Source organism: Epinephelus lanceolatus, chromosome 12 (assembly GCF_041903045.1).
Source record: "Epinephelus lanceolatus isolate andai-2023 chromosome 12, ASM4190304v1, whole genome shotgun sequence".
NCBI classification, from domain to species: Eukaryota; Metazoa; Chordata; class Actinopteri; order Perciformes; family Serranidae; genus Epinephelus; species Epinephelus lanceolatus.
In genome coordinates, this window is record NC_135745.1 from 32,362,139 (window position 1) to 32,384,297 (window position 22,159).

Sequence of the window (22,159 nt, forward strand, 5' to 3'; positions counted from 1 at the left end):
CTGATAGTGATACATTTCAATGTGTGCAACAGTGTGTGTGCTGTGTGCATTTTTGAGTGTGTATGTACATAACAGGAGAATATACAATAGTTGGAAATACTCTGTCAGCGTTTTCATTATAGGTCAGAGCACAACAGATTTAGATTAAAGATTAAAAGTTCTGTCTTGAATTTGAAAACAGTACTTGATGAAAACAGTCTCACCATAAAACAGCAAATTTGCTCCCCAGCAAGGGTAGCAACAGTAACTAAAGGGGAGGTGGGGGTTGAAAAGTTAAGTCCAGACCAAGCAGTAACCTTCGCGGCTGAAAAATGAAGGCAACAAAGAACTGCAAAAAACTGTAGTTTAGTCAGGAACGATTTAGTCAAAGAAAACTTTACTTCCATTTGCAGTATGGCTCTGTTCTGGGGCTTCTCTGCCTTTCCTCAGGCCTACGCAGAAAGCCTCTTCCACTCGCCTACCTGGAAAGCCTAACGCAGAGAGAGCACACCTGTCTGCCCTTCCATGTGTAAACAAGGAAAGCCAGAGACAGAGAGAGCAAACCTCCCTGCCCTTCCATGCGCCTACATAGAAAGCCGAAGGCAAGGAGAGCAACAGCAAAGACCCCCCCAGGAACAGAACAAAGCAGCATCAATGACAAACAGAAATGACACTGATAAGTCGGTAAGCGGTTGCTGCCCACAATTTCCCTTTGCCACACACTTCATCGGTTGAACCTAACTGTGGTTGTCGTCTGGTTTTAGCTGATCAAATAGCATGCAACAAGAAAGCAGAAAGGAGGACAATCATAAGAAAAACCTGGCTTGGGAAAACATTTCCACTAAACTTAAGATGATGAAATTTTTGGTAATTTGAGTTACTTCCAATGTCTTGCTACAAAATGCAACAACAAGCTCACTTTACTTCTGCCAGTGTTCATTAAAGCACCTGCCTGTCATCCTGCCCATGGACAGTATTGCTTTTTTTTTAGGGAACGCTCTTGCACATAGGTGGTTGTCAGGGAGGTTACCGCTGACAACCTACTGAGGTTACCTTTTTGGTTTGAAAAAGATAATGTTTGGGCTTAAGAAGCCCTGTTTTGGTGGCACAATCAGAGCGGGGGACACAACGATGTTTTGGTGTTTGTTGGTCTCGAACAGAGTTCTGTAGTGGTCTGCAGCTTTGCATGTGTCTCGGCATGTTTAGATCGGTCACTTGCTCCTCCACAACTCCACTCTCTCGTTCAAATGTGGTCACCTCGGGTCAGTTCACGGCCAAAATGCCAGACTTGAGACTTCAAAACACCAATCCACAAATCAATGGGCGACAGCATTGTTGCTATGTCCATTATTTTCATACAGCCTCTGTTCAAGACTGGTCTGACTCCACCTGCTGAGGAAGACTGTGTGATACAATCAAAAGCTTTAGAACTAGTAAGTAGAGCTTGTGGTGAGACTGTTTTGTCACCATCAAAGTTAAAGTTAAACAAACTGCCATGTTACCCCAGCAGAAAATCAGAGAACGAAAGACGAGCCATCTGAAAAATCACACACCTTTTTTTTCCAAGTCTTAAAAATAGGCGGTAATTAGATCTCAGTAGAGAATTAAAAATAAATGATTTCTACTTTATCAATGTGGTCCCCCCTCCAGTCACCAGCCCCGCTGCCTGTCTTCATGCCCGTCTCTCTCTCTCCCTTTCAGGTCTAAATTTAAGCAGCAGAGCACAGGGCCCGAGACACGTCTCATGTTTCCTCAACAAATAACACGCAAGGGGTGGGCTATTACTTGCACGTACATGTGTATGTGCCCACACGCAGCGCCAGCGTGCTTGACAGGTGTGTTAAACACACAAAGCATATCTCCATTAGCAGCTTTTGTCTGGAATCTAAAGCAGACACGGGACGGGTGCAGACAACCCCAACAGAAGTGGAGACTCTGACTGACATATTAATAGACTTTAACACTGACTTTACATGCAGGCCGGTGCTGCTGTTATGTACCGTGTCTAGACTTGCCAGTTTGTCTTGCAAATTGCGTAACACTGGCAGGCTTGTGCTGCACCAGAGAATCGGAGGCTGTTGAATCTTTCTGATATACAGGCCGACAGAACAGTTAAGGACAGTGGGATGTGAAATTGGTTTATGAAAGATAAAAGTTTCCATTATGAACTGCGCTGGAACAGAGGCTGATAGTAGCAGCTTTAGAAAATTATGACACAGGCAGAAACATGATGAGTCACACTTAACCATTGCTACAAACCACTCAATAGCAATCACAATTTAACTGACTGTATAAACAATACAAACTCTGCTTTGACATTGTTCTGTCTGTTAAGTTGATGGTGCTCTGTATTTTGGAAGTTATATTTTCTGTATTTGTTTCAACACTGACAGGTAATTGGAGGGGAAAGGGCCAAGGTCACTTTGGACAGTCTTTTCACACATGCAGGTGACCTTTTGTCAAAACACTAGATGATAACAATAGACAAGAGAATTAAAAAGAGTCAAAGAGTCTTGCGTGGGTTTTTGTTTTCCAACATATGCAGTTATTTAGGGCAGTGATTTCCAACTCGTGGGTCACGTCCCAAAAGTAGGTCGTGGGTCCATTCTGAATGGACCGCAAGTGACTTGCAAATGTGTCAAGTTCGTCAAAAACACGCTCTGTTTTAAAGTACAGTGAATTTCCGGCACAGAGCTTTTATTTTGAAGTGCCATTTCCTGCTGTAGAATGAGTGACCAATGGACTGCTACTTGACGAGCCCAGTCTCACTCCGAAGTCATCAAAATCCGGGGCTTGGGCAGTGACTTGCAGCGTCAGAAACCAACGGCAAAAGGCATCCTTTAACATCAGCATGATATGCAGCTGGTTGCAGTTATGGTTTAGCGATGCCAGCATCAGGGGGAAATGCGGTGGGACGAGGATGAAAGTTAAGGTGGCGAAAATCCGACTGGGGCAGGCAGGAGGGGTGGTGGATGGGTCCAACAAACCCCGACTTTCACCCAAGAGAATGGTGAAAGATTCTAAAGCCAAACCCTGTTCTTTTTTCCTAAACCTAAGCACATGTTTTTGTTGCCTAGACCAAACCATGTGTGTTTGTTGTTGAAGTAAAAACAAAAGTCAATTTGCATTGTTGTGCCAAAGAAGTGAGTTTATTTTGAAAGAGACTGTATGTAAACATTAAATATTCTGTGAAAACGGTATTTTGAAAGAAGACAATGCATGTAACAGGCAGAACTTGAAACGGTGTCCCAGAACATCAACAACCAACACACCCAGGGTATCTTGCACGTCGCATGTGGACGTGGAAAGTCCATGACCAAACGTCAATATGTGACGAGGTTGGAGTAAGAATATGTTGACTTGACACAGACGGCAAACTAGCTCGACAACATGGCCAAATGCCATTAAGTGACCAAGTGAACATCTGTGGGGCATGCTGTTACCCCACCTCACAACCCACAGGACTCAAAAGATCTGAAGCTAACGCCCTGGTGCCAGACACCAAGGGACACCCTCCAGAGGTCCTGTGTCCATGCCTGTGTCCATGTCAGAGCCAAGTCCGGTCCAAGAAGCACCCACTGTGGATCGGGGGTACCTCTGCAGTACCAGCACATCCCTCAAATGTTCAATGAGGTTGGGATGTGGGGTATTTGGAGGTCAGATCGACACCTCGAGCTCTTTTGTCCCATTCCTCGGGTCATGCCTGAGCAGTTTTTGTGATGTGGCATGGTGCACTGTCTTTCTGGAGGTGGCACTGCCATCGACAAATGCCTTTGCCATGAGGGGGTTTATTTTGTCTGCAACTGTGTTCAGGTGGGTGGAGCAGATCAAGTAGCATCCATATGAATGCAAGGACCCAAGGTTTCCCAGCAGAACATTCCACTGTAACAAGATGATCAATGTTATTCACTTCACCCACCAATGGTTTTAATGTTTTGGCTGATCGGTGTATGTTTGAAGTGGTTGCCACTGACGGCAACCAAAGGCCAAGAATTGGTTGCCAATTTTTCAAAATGGTTGCAAATGGTAACCTGGCAACCGTTACTATGTAGTTCGTTCTCTTTGAAAATACAGGATATTTGGCCCAACACTAATCGTTATTGTAAGAAAATGATCTATAAAATTATTTAAAAATACAAAATTCTTAAAAAATCACAATCACAGTGAGGTCGGATTTTGGAGTTACAGAAGAAGGTTCTGTTGTATTTGTAAGAGTGGAGAAGTTTGAGTTTCTAAGGCCATTATCACAGTATATAGCCTCCTTTTAAATCTCAGTGGGAATGCATCCCTAAGATTCCTTTAGATTATCCAGTTATGTCACGTTAATATTAAACAGGAAGTCTTCCTCATCCTCAGCTTGTGTTGTGGCGAACCTGTTAGGTGAAGCTTTGGTGTCCTCCAGTAGCTGTTTCTCCAGAGCTGCATCTTCTGGGCTAAGCTCCTCTCCTTTAGTCATTACATACACAAAATACTCAAAGCCTTCACCATAACTGAACTTCTTAATCGACCAGCTGTACTCTGTTCGAGCATAGAGGCGTTTCCTGAAGTGGGGTTGGGCGAAGGTTACAGAGACGAAGCGTCCTCCAGGCTTCAGGCAGCGACTAATCTGGATGAAGAATAAAGAGAAGGGACAGTATTAGAGGACATAATCACCAAGACTCGCATCATTTGAATTCCCACCATCAATACCAGCAACCTCTACCACCGCCTGAGCAGCCAGAGCTGTTGAATCATTTGAGATGGTTACCATCACTGTGCCTTCTAACTTTGGCTTTGCAATGATTATTTATATGCTCAGTAACTGAATATGAAAAGCTGACAATGCATCAGCAGCAAAGGTTTTAGGTATTTTAGGTAAAGCCGTGCTGTGGGAGACACAATCTTGTAAATTAGATGTGAATCTGAGTCACAATAAACTCTGTGAGTGCTTGATGTTTGACAAATAAACAAACACTTTTGTCAGTTACCAAATTCCCTCAAATCGGCATCTCTCCAGTCAAGCACATGGCGCTGCATCTCTGTACGCCAGAGCAAACATTAAGCACCGAGCTTTTCAGTCCACAGCACCGGCTGCTTAGCCACGCAGTCTGATAATGCGGTGTGACAGCACAAAAACTGTGAGGGTCCCTCCATATGAATAATTGTTGTTCTGGGTCCGTCAACACTCCAGTGTGTTGATCCTTTGTGTGACTTGCACGTGTGCATCAGGACACAGTAAGCTTCAGAGGACTGCAGAGCTCAGGCTAACAAGAGTACACACACACACACACACAGAATGTGAAAACTGACACAACACAAGCATGCAGAGACACATTGAGTTTGACTCAGGCAGGGAGTTTCTCCAGAGACAGAAGTGTGTGTGGGAGTGGAGGGACAGAATCTACAGAGCAGTGAGCTGCAAACTTTGTGTATTTCATGCATCAAACACCTAAACTGGGTCAACATATTGTCCCTAATGCGATGCTAGAGAATGAAGGCAGGCAAACAGCAGATTTAATTGGAGGCAGTACATGTTGGCAGACGAAAGGTGACACCTCGGATTATCACAGTCAGATAAAATGACTGTGCTGTAGTATGACATACAAACGTATTGTAACATGCAAAGCATGCGGCTCAGAAACAAATGATGGAGATGTAATGACTTCCAACATATAAAAGTCCATGAAGTTAACAAAACCTTGAGGAAGAGTACACTTGTATGATAAATGTGACACTTTCTAATGTCACAATGGAGGGACAACTACGCAGGTTGATTTTAGCGCTGCTCATCGTGGACTATATTGCTGTCATTGTTCATTTTAGTCAAACCATACAGTTTGAAAACGAGGCGCGGCTCGAGTCGTGCATATTAAGGCAGTACAGGAGGAGGCGCACATTAATAATCCTCCAGGACTGTAACATGCTCATGTTTAACCCAAACAATGTGTCATGTGACTGCAGTTGGTTCAGATCCAGGTTGGAACATGTTCTCACCACAAACCAACTGCACCAGAGTTCATTTGTAACCGGACCGAGACCACCTCTTCAAGAAGGTCTCAGTCCGGTTGTTTTGGTGCGATTGCTGTGTTCACACCTGCCCAAACGAACTGCACTTAGGGGGCAAGCGAACTTGAGTTCAAATGAACCGAACCAAACAGGGCAGGTGTGAAAGCACCCTAAAGCAGCAAAACTGAAGACTGTTTTTATAATGTGAAAAGGGGACACAGAAGTCACAGCATTGCTTTAAAAGGGGAGTCGGACAGCAGCTCTGCTCTGTTCTCCGCTATGTTCACATTTTAGAGAATGTAATTAAATATTTTCCTCATTAATGATGTGTTATTTCACCCATCTGCACATCCCTCTGGGTGTAACAAGCAGAATGTAAGCAGGTTGTGGACCCACCTATGTGCATCTAACTCTCTGAATAATGATCCCTTTAAAAAGCAGGAAAACGCCGCGGTATTCTGACTTTAGACCAGGTTTTTGTTTGTTAATGGAGCAGTTGCTTTCTGATGCCTCAAAATAGCAATACGCCAACAATGTGCCTGACCACACTTCATTTTCAGACCCACAGGCCCATGGGCCCACCAGCAGGTGCAAGCACACTTAACACAAATGGCAGCTGTGTTGAAACTAGCAATGACAGTTGCGCTGCTTTGTGCCAGGTGGTGGCCTAAATGTTTTCTTTAAAAATCAACAATCGGCTGTTTCTAATATTAGTTGTCTGTTGTCAGTGGCCAGCAGTAAAGCTAGCCGAACATTGCTAATGTTCTGACTTGTTCAGGACCAGAAAATTAAAGTTTTGACCTGGGACTTTAGACGTCAAGAGCCAAGACTTAAAACAATGGCTTTGTCCCACTTTTACTTTTGTACAGTTATTGAAAATTTAATAAACATTTAAGATGTTAAAACTAGGTTACAACAATTTGTAAAGAAAACTGAGCATCTCCATGACAACTGAGTAAACTCTATCCACTGATGAAGATCTGTGAGATAGGGTTGAAAGCTCTAGAAATAGCAAGTAGGTGAGGCTTGATTTAGGAGGTTTTTGTTTGATTCGAAATGTTATATGGTCCATCAACACCACGTGGATACCTACTGTACCTAGGGATCAGTTCATTAAATATAAACATGTAAAAACTATTCTAGAGACATTATTTATGACATACAGTTATTCATGAAGCCCTAATGCCACACGCTGTATACAGTATATGGATGTATAGTGCCGGGCTTTGAAGGCAGGGGAACCGGTGTTGAGCTCACGTGTGACTGTCATGAAAGCTGGGATGGTAATGTCATGTAGCCAGGACGGAGCAGTTATGGTCTGTACAGTAAAGCTGTGGAGAAGCACAGTGGCTCCCCCCTTTACTCTGTCCTGGAGTCTCTGGAGAGAGGAGTCGCTCTGAGATGAGCACGTGTATCCTGCTCTCCTCACATGATTCATCTCCACCAGCAAGCAGCTCGAACATAAATTATTCACTCTCCACTGTGACACGGAGGAAAAGCGAGAGGAAGGGTGGAGGGGTCGGTGAATATGGGATAAAATTTAATGCACAGAGATGTGAGGGTGATCGAGATTAGGGAGTGCCTGACAAATACATGGCTGAGAGTTGAAAGAATTTCGGGTTGAAGTTGTGACGCTCACAAAAAATGGAGTGGATTACATGTTTATTTTTAAAAACCCTTGCTTTTACTTTTCAAGGTGGTCCAGATATCTTAACTGTTCCTTAACCAAATATAGCCAGGTGTTGTTGGTCAAGAAATATCTCAGCATAGCACAGTATAAGCTAACTGCTCGCTGAATCAATCCGCCACCTATCTGGTTTCTATGAGTACTACATACATTAATACAACATGTATCAAACAGCTTCGGGGTTGGTGAAAGGCATACTGTGGTGATTTTGACAGCAGTAAGCTAACTGGTACCCTAACTCAAATGTTTGTACTACAGTAGCCTAAACAAGTGCTGGACTTCTCCCTTTCTGGACCATACAGCCCCCAGGAACAGTGCTGGGTTTTGAAGCCAATATGACAAAGTGGCCACACCGTGGAATTACAACTTCTGGGTCTGTCATGTGATGCCATGGGGCCCAAAAAGATTTTCCCATGGACTTACCTTGTGAAGGGACAGCTATTAATCAGTGCGTACATTTTTAAAGCTTTCCAGATTTCCCCAGGAAATGGCACGTTTCGGCATCAGGATTTGATCCATTCAGTCCGATAACATTTCAAAAGTCTAGAAGAGACGCATGATTAAATCATTTTATCACTATTCAGGTTAGCAGAGGGCTTAACTGGAAGTTAGCCACTCAGCTTGCAAAAGTCTCCAGTGAGCTTGCTCTATGAGCCCAATGATGCAGAAGATCTGGGTAATATTATACCTGGGAAGTTGAACATTTGGGGCAGCACGTTGGAGCAGTGGTTAGCATTGATGCCTCACAGCACCTGGTTTGAACCCAGAGTGGGGGAGCCCTTCTGTGTAGAGTGTGCATGTTCTCCCCATGTAGGCTTGGGTTTCCTCCAGGTACTCTGGCTTCCTCCCACAGTCCAAAGACATGTCGGCTAGGTTATCTTTATACATCCGTGATATGTGTGCTATAAAACAAAATATTGAGCTAAAAGAGGCAAAAAATCTCACCAGAACTGAAGAGATAGGTGTTTTATCCTTATCTTTTTTTACCCTTGGACATTCCAAGATATTTTATTACTTTAATGTTTGTATATAAGAACATTTTTGAAGGAAGGAGTCAAACTTAGCTTCTATCACATCTGAGATATTCAACATAATTGTGGCTTAGCAGTTCCGTCTCTGTCCTCTCTGTGATGCTACCCTGTGCTTTGTCAGCATGCACGTCACACTGATCTTCCTGACTTTTTAAAAGCAATTTCCGTGTTAAGTATTTTGGATAGTAAGGTTTTAAACTGATCATATGACTGGATAAGTGGGACTGGGTTTATACTGCATGAGCTGCAGTATAAACTCTGTTTTTGGATTCTTCGTTCACCATAGGGGCATGTGAGAGAAAGTTTTCTTCACAAGTTCAGCATAACACAAGGTGAGTAACTGATATACAAATGATCGTTTTATAGGTGAAGTATTCCTTTAAAAATAAACTCTGACAGTCTCCTCAGAGGGTCATGTCTTATGTCAGATAGCTGGAGCTAAAAAAAAGTCAAAGTACACTACAGGTGGAGCCCTCAGGAGGCTTTGGTGAGCGAGTAAACCGGAGTGGGAGAACAAAGTGCATCCTGACTTCACCCCTTCAGCCATTATTCATGACACTGAGATGTATGGGTGCACGCTGTGTACCTGTGCAGTGTAACTCCAGAGCCTTATGTCACCGGTGACCAGTGGCCTGACGTCATTGCAACCCAAGACGACACTGAACTATAGCAAACAGCTCGGCTATGACAGTGAGTGCTTGTAAGCCAGGCTGGTAGTCAGGTCTGTTGTGTTATAGACCGTTTTAGAAAAACTGATACACATCAACATCACACATTACCCTAGTCCCACATTAAGTGTTTGCAGGATACATTACTGACTGAGATTCTCACACTTAGCATGGGCATGCATGTATGCATTTCACAGGAAATCCTTATGAGGAGGAGAATGATGCATTGACTGTGGTGAGTCATATTCATACACATTCTGTATGTATATCAGCATGCACACTACAACAGCAGCTCTGGCACTATGTAAATCATCCACCCACACATCAGAGTGCTGGTATTACTATGATAGAGGATTGGCAGTGGCACGTCTGTGTGAATATGATGTTGTGCTCTAAATGCTACAGATAAACAAGTGTTTGATTTACACAGAAAATAACAGGTCATTTCAGGACTTGTAGAGAAGCTATAATTCATATAATGTATCTAATAATGCACAAAGTGTCTATGTAGCGTCTCCGACCTAAATCAATAGTTGGAGGAGGGCTCACTGACTGTTACACCCAAACACTGGAGTAAGGAAATGGCATCCCCGAAACACTGAGTCAGTTTTTCAACATCCACTCTCAGTCCGACATCTGTAAGCTGATCCTATGTGGGCCACAGGGCTTCTCCAAGTGAGACAGAGGAAACCACTCTGTTAGTGCCCATCTTCACACACTCACACTCCACTGAAACCATTCCTCAACATACACACCCCACACCCACACAACATGATTCGCTAAAACACACACACACACACACACACACACAGCATCATGTCCTCTCCTGAATTATTCAGGGTGGTGTCAGAGGCTTGTGTCGAAGTGACCTGACCTGTCTTGAGTGCACTGCAACAAAGTGGTAATATGAGATACGGAGTTTCGAGCCCCATGAGGAATTCCAGGTAATCCCACTGCCATTTTAAGATGCTTAACAATACTGTAATAACAATCATTCTATTGTATATTAATCAGAGTGGTACTTTTGATCTTGGCTCAATCTAGACGCCAGAATAAAATGTTGGCATTGTACATTTCTGCAAACCACAGATACATTACATCTGTACCTTTCATAACATTTCTAAAGTGACGTAGTTTAGATTATATGCGTATGAGCTGAGTCTTTCATGAGTAACCAACCATCAAAACTTGCCGTTTTTTAAATGAGATGTTGGGTTGTTTCCAGTCATGTTTGTGTCCACCAAACTGGGTATTTTTTAACAAGATGTCAAGACATTTCCAGCCGTGTTTGTGGCAACAAATCCGGGTATTTGTACGACATGTTGGGGCATTGCCTGCAATGTATGTGGTGACCAGCATGGCTATTTTGCACTAAGATGTTGGGACATTTCCAGTCTAGTTGTGGCAACAAAACCTGTGATTTTTTTTCCAAGCTGCTGGAACATTCCACCTGTTTTTGTGGCGACCAAAATAAGATTTTTTAATGATATTTCAAGGCATTTCCAGCCATGTTTGTGGCGACAAAAGCAGGTATTTTGTACATGTTGGGACATTTCCAGCCATGTATGTGATAACAAACTGGGTATTTTTTAACGAGATGTTGGGGCATTTCCAGCCATGTTTGTGGCGATCAAACCAGGTATTTTTCAACAAGACAGAACATTTCCAGCCGTGTTTGTGGAAGCCAAACTGAGTATTTTTGAACAACACTTTGACATTTCTAGCCATATTTATGGCAACCAAACCTGGTATTGTTCAATGAGACATCAGGACATTTCAAGCCATGTGTGTGGCAACCAGAGATTTTTTAATGAGCTGTCGGGATATTAACAGCTGTTTTTGGGGAGACCAAATGAGGTATTTTTCAACCAGACGTCAAGACATTTCCAGCCGTGTTTGTGGTTACAAAACTGGGTATTTTTTTTATCAATATGTCAGGACATTTCCAGCTGTATTTTTGGTGTACAAACCAGGTTTTATTAGCAAGATGGAACATTTCCAGCCGTGTTTGTGGCAACCAAACCGAGATTTTTTAATAAGCTATCGGTACATTAACAGCTGTTTTTGGGGTGATCAAGCAGGATATTTTTCAACAGTGAGTTAGGGTTAGGGTTGCAACGGGTGGCAACTAAACCTGGTACTTTTTAACAAGATGTCAGGACATTCCCAGCCATGTTTGTGGTGACCAAACCGAGATTTGTTAACGAGCTGTTGGGACATTAACAGCTGTTTTCGGGGAGACCAAATGGGGTATTTTTCAATGAGACATTGACACATTTCCAGCCGTGTTTGTGGCTAAAGAACTGGGTATTTTTTTATTGAGATGTTAGGGCATTTCCAGCTATGTTTGTGGCGACCAACCTGGCCATTTTTTAACAAAACACTGAGACATTGCCAGCTGTCCTAACCCTAACCAGGTGTTTTTTGTGACTAAACCTAACCACATGTTAACCACAGGATTGTCACAACATAAAATAAAAAAAACTAAAACATCACTCAACATCAAGTTTGAGCAAATCTGCAACATATGAAACATACACATGTAACATATCTGGGGTTTGCAGAAATCTACAATGCCAACTTTCATTCTAGTGACTAGGTTGCCTAGCTAATAGTCTCGCCACCAGACAATCAGAGATCTCCGCCTTCTGATAGTCTGGGGACACTCCTTTCTAAAGTGTGTTTAACACACAAAAACGGCCGACAACAAAACAACACCTCTTGCATTTTTGAAAAGGACACGCCCTCCCGGAAATGGGCGCACCCCCTTTTCTCGTCTGCAAGGACACAAACACACAGAGAGCTTGAAAATGGATGCCGAGAGATTTAACTCTGTTTTATCAAACGTGTGCTCAGTCCACAAGATTGTGGAAATAAAGGACTTACAGTGACTTGAGCCATTTTGTATCGCTACACGTGTTTCTAGTCGGACTATGTTTACGAGCACAAGAGTTCAGCGAGCCACCGAAGGACCGTCCTGCGGATTTACTATTGGTTCTGCAATGTAGGGAGTTTTTTGAAAATCTGAAATTGTATCTGCCCATCTAAACACAAAATCAGGGAGAAAGACATCAGTCTTTAGTTAAGCAAAGCGTCTAAAGACTGACTTGTGAGTCTACCTAGCTAATATTCCTACTGTAGTCTTATTTTTTACATTTCTTAACATGGCAATCAACTTTTTACTGTATTATCACAACAGCGTATAGCTTTTTTTTTGTGATCACCTCATTAGAAATGACTTTTGCAGACATGACCAAAACACTCTTTGTATAGGGAGAAACCATTAAGCTTTTCTAAATCTTTCAAATATTAACTTTGTGTATGTCAGTCCAAGTCCCCGCCTGACCTTTAGGGGTTAGTCAGAGAGAAGATAAGTTGTCGATCCCAGGAGAGTGACATTTCTTCCGCTCTGTAGGCTCTCGTCTTCCAGGTGTGTGTCCTCAATCTCTCCTATTCATTGCTTTGTCTTCCTGTCCTCACTGGACTGCAATAATATTCATCCGCTTTTATCTGGGTTTTATTATCATTCTCTCCTCTCTGAGCTCAGGTTTGCCTAAAGATACTGTACATGAGATAACTGATTGTCTACGGTGGTCAGATGAGGACAGTGTGGCAGGTGGTCACTTCTTACTGTTTGATATCACTCTGCGGGACCTTCAGGTTACGTAATCTGGGTTCATCTGAGATTGAAAAGGTATGTTGGTGGTTCCTGAGGCAATAAGAGCACACAGTGTCATTCTTTCCAATTCTCCTGCATCAACACTGATCTATTCATAATGGCACGATGCTTGAGGGAGAAAATAGGCACAGAGCGTGAAAGTTCATTCATGACCTGGTATTTGGTGGTAAGTATGAAAACTCAAGGTGCACTTATAATCTTTTTTCTTGAGCTTAAAACCACATCTCACAGCCTTCATCTCTTTTTTCAAATCTATTTGCTCTATTTACTCGATGATTTACTCAGACCTTTTTATTCAAAGCTTCATGCTGGAATTGTTTTCTTTCTACCCAACTACACCCACCAACCGTATCACCGTGCAGAAGGAAGTGTGCATCTACTCATGGATGACAGGTTTGTGCTCATGGCAGCATGAGTTGTATGCATTAATGCCGTGCAACTTTTTGTTGCACCAGGCTGTAAACATCTTCGTTTGTAAAGTTGGGCATTTTAACATGAGGGGTCTATGGCCTCAAGTGGTCATCCGACTGACTTCATTTTTCAGCCTCGGAAATCGCCGCTTGGACAAGAACATGAGAACATGAGAGGATAATGACTGAAAATATTAGGTTGGTCATTTACTTTTTCTATTTATTTATCTGCTGGTTTGGGGCTCTAAATTGACATTGACAGCATCTCAAAAATCTGAGGTCAATCCCTTTCTTTTTTACCTTTTAAAGGTATACTATGCAGGATTTTTCTAAAAAACAACGATTTTACTGCTCGAAAATTGCATACCCATAATGAAATGAATATATCTCTGCAACCACAAGGTCTATTTGAATACTTTGGGTGTCATGGTAAAGGGAACACTTGTGCGATTTGTTAAGATGTGTAAATATCAGTATATGTGTTATATGTGAAGAGTAAATGAAGATGGCACACAGCACAAATGAAATATTTTGAGATTCGCCTAAAAAAAAAAAAAAAAAAAAAAAAGCATTTTTAGGATGAGTATCCCTTTGGAATGATGCAGCAGCAGCTCTAAACCTCTATCATATCATAGTACAGTATGTGAACATTAACTCTGCAAAGGTTGATTATGATAAAGTGAAGCAGAACAATATAAGAGAGGTTTTAGTACAGAAAATTCAGTCGAGCTCTCCAAAATTGCACCATGTTTGCATGTGATTTTTGTCATGTACAATCCTATATCTTTCATTTTTTTGTTTCTGTAAATCCCTACTGATGTTTAGGGTATACACATAGAACTGTCTGTTTTGTTTTTTTACTCTATTTCCCACTCCAAACTGACCAATATGCACCTACTACATTTGAACCTGAGTTTCTATTCTGAGCTTTGGAGGCCCGTATCTCCGCGACGGCTTGGCCGATTTGAGTGATTGACACCTCGTTTGATTCGTTAGAGCCAATAGAATGACGCTATATCCACCAAAACGAGATTGACAGCACTGTAAGTCAATCAGAGTCAGCAGAACGCGTTGTGGGGAGATGTCGGCTGCTGTGAGTGGTCATTGTTTATGTTCCCCCGGAACCTTTTTTTCCGCCCGGATTCATTTGAATGACGGACAACTTCCGGTAGTACACGAACAGAGCGTGAAACAACAGCAGAATGCGCATTTTACGGCGAAATTAACAAGGTAAGAGCCATATTACAAATATATTTTGGCAAAGATTTCTGTTGTTGTTGTTCTTTGGGCTGTAGCTCTGTGATGGTTAAAGGGAGAGTGAGAAAGAGTGGAGTCTCAGCTTTCATTTGAGATGAACGGCGTGTGTTTTGAATAACGTGTGGTCGAGTTAGAGCCCGAAATATACCGAGTGGGTCGGGATATCGGTGCTGTTTGGAGTTGTTGTTGTTTATTTAGTTGATGTTAAAACTGAGTTTGGGGCATGTAAAAAGTTTTTTTACAGCCTTGTAGCTGAGGTTCTGCTGTTAAATTTGATGGGCAACATCACTATATTCTTCTGATCAGTGTATTGATACACACCAGGCCTTTATTAGGAGCTCTAGAGGGGGACTTTAGGGTTCAACAGGTTTTAAACAGTAGTGACCGGGTACCAGACCAAATGCAGCAGACATCTAGGAAGAAGCTACACAGTGCCAAAAATTCACAAATCTAGCAAGGTGAAAAGCCAAGGAGACAAAACTGGCTTTGGATTTCTCCTGTAGTGGCGATACTGTTTACAAACAGTAACTGACAATTCCTGCGTAGTATAACTTTAAGTGCCACTCTAAAAAAAGGTTACAAACAACCACAAGGGCCAAAAATGCTGTTGCAGATTTATACTGTATGAACTGAATTTCACTCAACTTGACAAACCCCAAAAAAATGAAACAAAACTGATGCATCAAATAAAACGTTTTGTCAGGTTCGGACCGCGAGATATCAGCACAAGAATCGCCGAAACTTTGGGCAACTCAGGATGCCATGACATTGCCTTCTTTATACATTGTCCCATATAATATAGGTCAGGGGTCAACGACCTTTACTACCTGCTACTGTGTTGTAATGAAGGTAACTACATAAGCCTATCAATACTAACAGGTCTAAAGTGGGCTATTTATGATTATATGGTACTTTAACTTTGCGGCGTTGGTCGTGAAAGCAAATGAATCTGTCCACACACTATTAAATTCTTTATTTTCCTCCAAGACTCCTTTTTTGGATTAGAAATCTTAACCTAGCCTTGCTAGTGAGACTCAAGACAAACCACCGATATAAAGGTTCAGCAAAATATAGATGAAATGCGGCTTGGCCATAGAGGTATGGTGCACAGTTTAGTTGACAAGATATTAAAACATTTTTTTTTCACTTTAGGCCTACAACAATGACAAATGAAAATTGAAATGTTAAAAAAATACCATTTTTCATTTCCATATACTGGTAAGCCAGTACATGGCCAGTAAAACGGGGCTAGAGGCGCATGTGGATCTGGAGCCGCAGGCTGCCCTCCCCTGGTATAGGTGAAGAGAACTTAGGTGCACAACTGTAAACATGGCAAAGTGAAAGAGGAATGATGTTGGTTTCATCAAGTGGGACAGTAAAGTTGTTTCATTTCACCTACATCACATTCATCAAGTCATGAAGGATGGCAAGCTAAAACTGGTCACGGTCCAACTTGTGGTCTGCTATGCTTCTCAATGAAGCTACAATAAGAGTTCAGAACTTTATGATCACCTCATATGATATTGTGACCATCTTAAAAAACAAAATCTTATCCAGCATTAAATGTCCTTCATCAGAAATGTGGGAGAATCCAAAACACTGCGTCTTGCCTTCTTAAAAGTTATTCCTGTTTTGTTATTGTTTGTCGATTCTGTAGCGATGATGGAGGCTTCAGTGTGGGGGATGATTAGTGAGAGGCAAGCAGAGGTGGATCCGTACATTTATGTGTGTGTGTGTGTGCACCCACTTCACTGTGGGTGAGGCCGAGCTGATCAGTAGGTAGAGACAACAACAGGGTGCTATCTCCGGTCAGCAGACTCGCACAGACCACAGCCTACTGTCTCCTTCAGAGATACTATACACCCCACAGACACAGTAAACAAAGCACACACGCATGCATACACACACATACTTGTGCATGGCTGTGCAGTCTGTGCAGCCCTTAAATGTGCACGTAGGAACACATACTTGAACTGGGGCAGAGAGAAAAGGGAGGAGGAGGTGTACTTTTTATTTAGGTCATATTTTCATATCATATTTTATAAATTCCCTCCCATCTTCTCTGTGGTTGTTGACTGGTCTCATGTAGCTCCGCAGACCCCCTCACTGCAGGCCCCCCCTCCCCTCCCCTCCCTGAAGGAATGTGCATTTGAAATCAACCGCTTCGCTTCCTTTCCATTTCACCTCACCCCGTAGCCTGCAGCCAGGCATGTGGATGGCAAAAACGTGTAAACGTCTTGAGGAAACAGAGAGAGCGAAGAGAGAGTGGGTGAGAGGAACAAGGAGGGGTGGTGAGAGAATAAAGACGGGAGGGAGATGGGTGGGGGTGAGAGAACAAGATCTCTACGCTGGTCTCCTAACAAAGCAGATCTGCTCTCCTGCTCTTCCCTCCAGGGGTGCAACAGCCTGCTTTGCTTCCTTCATCCCTCCATCCCTGTTTTATCCCTTCCTTCTCTTCGTCTTTCTCCAAGCTCCTGCCTTTAAGAGCCAAATGTGCAAACGCTATAAGGCACCATCTGCCCTGAAGAAGCAAGTAGAAATGTGTCTGAGTGAGTGGGCTGTGTCTTCCTCTGGAACATGTTTTAACAGGAAGAAATCAAATTGACATAAAAATTAAATTCAAAAACGTTTTGTACAGAGAAAATAGCAGTTTTTTTCTACGTCTAGGTGTTCCATATGCACAAGAGGAAAACAACATAATAAACCTGCATAATTCTGATCACACATATTAATTTATGCAGACACATAATCCCACGTGAAGACTTCCTTGGCACAGTGATGGATAACAGGGAGAGTGCTGGATTCCCTCTCTCCACCCTCCAACTCCCTTCCTCCTCCATCCTGCCCACCCACCTTTCCTCCCCCGAATTTCCTCTCTGCTACCCTCCTGTCCTCCCCTCGCCTCACCCAGCTCACACCCCATCACCTCCACCCACCCACTGCACAGATAAATTATACATCAGAGACTTTCTCTCCTTTTCTCTTCTTTCCCCTCGATATCTATCCACCCTTGCCTTGTTAGGACAAAAAAAATGGCTTGTTTATGCACGTGTGAACATTATAGAAAAAGCTGACCCTGACTCAAAACGGGCTCCATACCTTTCTCGAATATCTGTTCTGATATATATCAGACTGTGTGGGCTTGTGGAGGCTCGGGCAACTGTAGGAAGACAGCAACATCCTGCCTTTCAAGTAGGCGCATCCCTCCCTCTCACACCTCGCGTTGTCATGGAGACAAAAGTTTAGCGCTGGTCAGGGTAACGTATGTAGGTCAGGATGGGACACCTCTCAAAACAAAAACACCAGGCAGCAGAACAGTGGAACTCTCGCCTTTGTTAGAGGAGGAGAGTGCCAGAAAGTTTGGGTAACGAGCAGCACTGAGATGAGAAAACAGCTCAAACAACACAAAACTACGCTGAATGTTTACAGTGGAAATAAACATCAACATTTCGCTGGGATGAAGTGTTTTCAGCCTGCCGACAATTGTGTGTCAGGAAAGTCTCTCTGCAGCCTAATTAGTGGGTTGACTTTAGGTGAATGCGGGGGTTCAATAAAGACGAGGGATTACTATTTTTTGACATAGCTCTGAACTGGGTCACTGCGGATCCGTTTACAAAGCGCTTCTTCAACATGAAAGAAAGCCTTGGTCATTTCCCTTAAAATGAGGGAAACTCTCATCCTCAGGCAAATTTTCAGCAGCGTGCTGTGAGATGTAATGTCAGTGTCAGTGTGTGTGTGTCGTGTGTCCGTGGCAGTGCGCGGACCCCTTGTCTAAACGATCAGCATCTTCGCATTCAGCTGCCACATTCTCCCCTCGTGGCAATCCGGCACGCCGAGCTAAAATTAAAACCTCCCTTTCTTCCCTTTTCATCAAAAATAACCGTCTCTGGCTTTTATCTCTCCCTTTCTTCTTTATCTCTCCCACTCCCTCTCGCAGCCTCCTCACCCTTTCTGCCTTCCCTTTTCCATTGGGGACCAGAGAGAGGTTTGCTTTAATTACTGAACTACTTTTCACACCGGCAGAGAAAGACAGAGACACACTTCAGACACCCACACCCGCCCACTGTCATGCTCCCAGCATCCTGGCACTGCTTTTAATGTCTCCCAAGCCTCTATGTGTGTGTGTGTGTGTGTGTGTATGTGTACGCATTCTGCTTGTGTTGTATTTTGTAAAAACTTTCCATGGTCACCACTTTACAGCAGCCACAGATACAAAGCATTTCACTGCGAATAAATATGCTAAATTAATTAAGCTATGTTTGCTATTCCTGGCGCAGTATGATGAAAAAATGATGCAGACTTGGTGAAAAACTTTGTGCTGGATGGGAAGGCACAGAGTCAGCGAATGTGTAATTAATAAACTCATCTGCCTTTCAGAACAGTTCAAAACATCGTAAAACTCAGAGGAATATGAGCCGCAGAGAAACTGGAGCAAAACGTGAGCGGCTGGTATAGTGACACGTTTGGCTTCGAAGCAGGAAGAGTAAAAGGAGGGCGGGTGTTCCCCTCCTTTTGGCTCGCTCCCTTTCGCTCCCTTTGCGCCTCCATTTCCTCAGTCTCTAAATCTGACGCTACCTTTTAAAGCCCAGGACACTTATTACACTTATCAAGCCCTCGCTTGCACTTATATGTAATTATCCATTTAGTTCTTGTGGGTAGACTTGCATCAGCAGCGGCTGGGTAATTAGTTTATTGTAGCCATTCTCTATTTAGCAACACTTGCAGCTTACACCGCAGTGAATGTTTTACTACTTTATATGATGAGTTTTTAGCCATAAACTGCCACTGCATGTTTAACTACTTGGACAGAGATGAAAGAGTCAATCAGCAGAGACAGACATTGTGGATAGATCAAGAGCTAAAACAGAAACAACTAGTTCAATAAAGTCTTAGCATGGCGAGCCAGAGATAAAGAGTTTGGCAGCAGCTGGAGACGGAGGGAGACCCAGAAAGAGAAGCAGAGAAGGAGGGTGGCGGAGAGGGAAGTAAAATGGGCCAGTGTGTCTGGCTGCTGAAGGGGTCTCCCGCGGGATGGGGAAGGGGGGACAGGACAGCCTGGTGGAGGTTCCAGCAGCACACTAACACAGTCCGGTCCATTCACTAGGCCAGTAGCACGGGGAAGCTGCTAAAACTGACACCAACAAAATGACACCTGAAGCTCCTCGATAGTTTGAAAGCAGCTCTGAGGAAGTTATCAGGCGTGTTGGCTCCGCTACTCTCACTTTAGCTCTGTCTGAAACAACTGAGCATCATGGCAGCACTCCAGTAGTCGTCATTTAGGGCCATTACTTGACTAGTCGCCCCCATGTTTACAATGTAGGTACCAACGCAGGAACCAGCCCTGGAAATTAACATGACTCCTGTCTGACTGCTGAGCGTGGCCACTTCCTGTATCTGTCCTTTCATATTAAATTCCAAAATCCAGTCATACAGGTTTGTTTTTTCTGCGACTAAGCAACAGACTAACATTTGGTCGACTATTAGGGGGCAGCCTTAATGAATGGCACTACAGCTAAGAGGAAAAAGATGTATTATTAATTTTGCGGTGAACTGTCCTTTTTACATTTACTGGATTTTGCCTGGAAAACTTTACAACTGTTTTTAGGGTAGGACAGGAAAATATTCTGGCTTCTTGTCAAACCTTTTAATGTCATTACCTTCCATTATCATCCTTCCACTCACTGCAGCCAAACAATGTCCTTCTGTGCCTCTGCTGCTCGTATTATTTTGTCATGCAGATATATAAAGAAGAATATGATATGTATTTCCTGAAAGAGAGGCGGATTTCAGGGGACAAGGTCAGGTCAGTTTTTTGACTGGTGGCAAATATGTCTTGCCCCATTCCTCTTTAAAGCCACAGTGTGTAGGAATTTCTCCCATCTAACTTTGAAATCATATATTGGATTCAAACGGATAGCGCACTCTAGCGCCTCCTGTTTCAAATGCGTATTGCAACTACGGTAGCCGCTGTGTACCAAAAAGCTATGATAACATTGATGAAGCCATGTCATCTGATACTTCATGGAGTATTCATTCAGGCTCCTACACAGACACATGCAACGCGAGTTGACAAACCCCCTCCTCACCATGCTGGCTGTGTTTACAATGTAGGACTGTTGGGGCGGATGTAAATCAAAACGAACCAATCACGTCTTGTCTTTTGACAAATGACAACAAGTGGCTCAACCTCATACACCTCATCCCTCTCCTCGCATCACTGCGTCACTGACAGCGGCCTGTGATTGTATTACCTTTCTCCTTCAGCAGCTCTCTCCACCTGGGAAAGGCTACCCCACTGTTGACCCTCGTTTTTTGAATTCGCCAGTCACGTTGCCTTTTTGATTCCCTTTTGTGCTTTCTTGGCGACAAGGATTCCGTCTCCCGTGATGCTGCATATGCATGATCCTGCATTGTGCTCAGAGAGTGGGACTTTGTTATGCTGCAGTAGTGCCGGGGTAGTAGCGAAGCGCCTCTTGTTCCTCTGCTTCAGCTTCTCAGTCACGCAGCGCTGGCCTGGCTCTCAACGAAAACGGCAAAGGCGGGGCTGTATGTCCCTTGCTGGCGGATGTATTCTCAAGATGGTGAAACGATATGGAACAGACGACTTACCCGCACAGTTCACAAACAAATCCGAAATTCTCCTTTAACGAGAATAAGTCAGGTAATAACACACCAATGATGACATATTTATGAATGCAGACCTCAATTTTTGTCAATAAACAACCGAAAATGTTACACTCTGTCCCTTTAAATTACATGGGGAGTGAAATTCAGTATGAGTGAATCCACCACATATATGAGGACATGGTATGTGGGCTGTGTTCAAACCAGATTCAAACAATTTATGCTTTGTTTAGATTTGTTCTAACTTGATTTTGGTTTTGGAAAAGTGACGCTCTAGCTTCCTAATTGTGTGAATGTAGCTGTACAAGTTGTGGCAGCCAATCAGAGACGTTCATCAGTGTTAACTCTGCACTGATACTTCCAGGGACATCAGAAAGTGCTACCCACAGAGCTGGGACTTTTTTGGCACCAGGAGCTGGTTGCTGGGCCTCTGGAAAAGTTCCTGTGGTTAGAGTGGGCTACATTATAACTAAGAGTCCTCGAGAGTTGAATTAAAATTATGTGCTCCAGTTTTCCATCTCTGTTGGCCACTTATGTGTTACTTGTTAAGGGAAAAAAAAGGTATCAGCCATTGTTCCTGGCCTGGAAGACCAGAGAGACTCTTCCCCCACAGGTCCCAACCCGCTGGAGACCTCTCAATGACTCATCCTACAACAAAGCAGAAGTGGGACTCCTTCGCTTTCTCTCACTGGGCTATTCAGAAAAAGAAAAAAAAAAATCCAGCATGGTATCATTATGGAGAGGCACATTAACTCCTGAGTGCAGCAAGTAAATTGTCTTTACGTTTCTCACTTTCTCTTTGGGGAGGGGAGAGAGGAGAAGCAAAGGTTCACTCCAGC

At 43.2% G+C, this 22,159-nt stretch overlaps 1 protein-coding gene across 1 annotated transcript in view; it reads right to left on the reverse strand.

The window, feature by feature from the left end:
• Window positions 1-2,101: 2,101 nt before the first annotated feature.
• ece2a (endothelin converting enzyme 2a) overlaps window positions 2,102-22,159 on the reverse strand; it is a 140,808-nt gene continuing 120,750 nt past the window's right edge. The window contains exon 4 of the mRNA XM_033650074.2: window positions 2,102-4,585. Within this exon, the coding sequence (XP_033505965.2) occupies window positions 4,292-4,585 (294 nt within the window). The 3' untranslated portion in view covers window positions 2,102-4,291. The remainder of the gene's footprint in view (window positions 4,586-22,159) is intronic.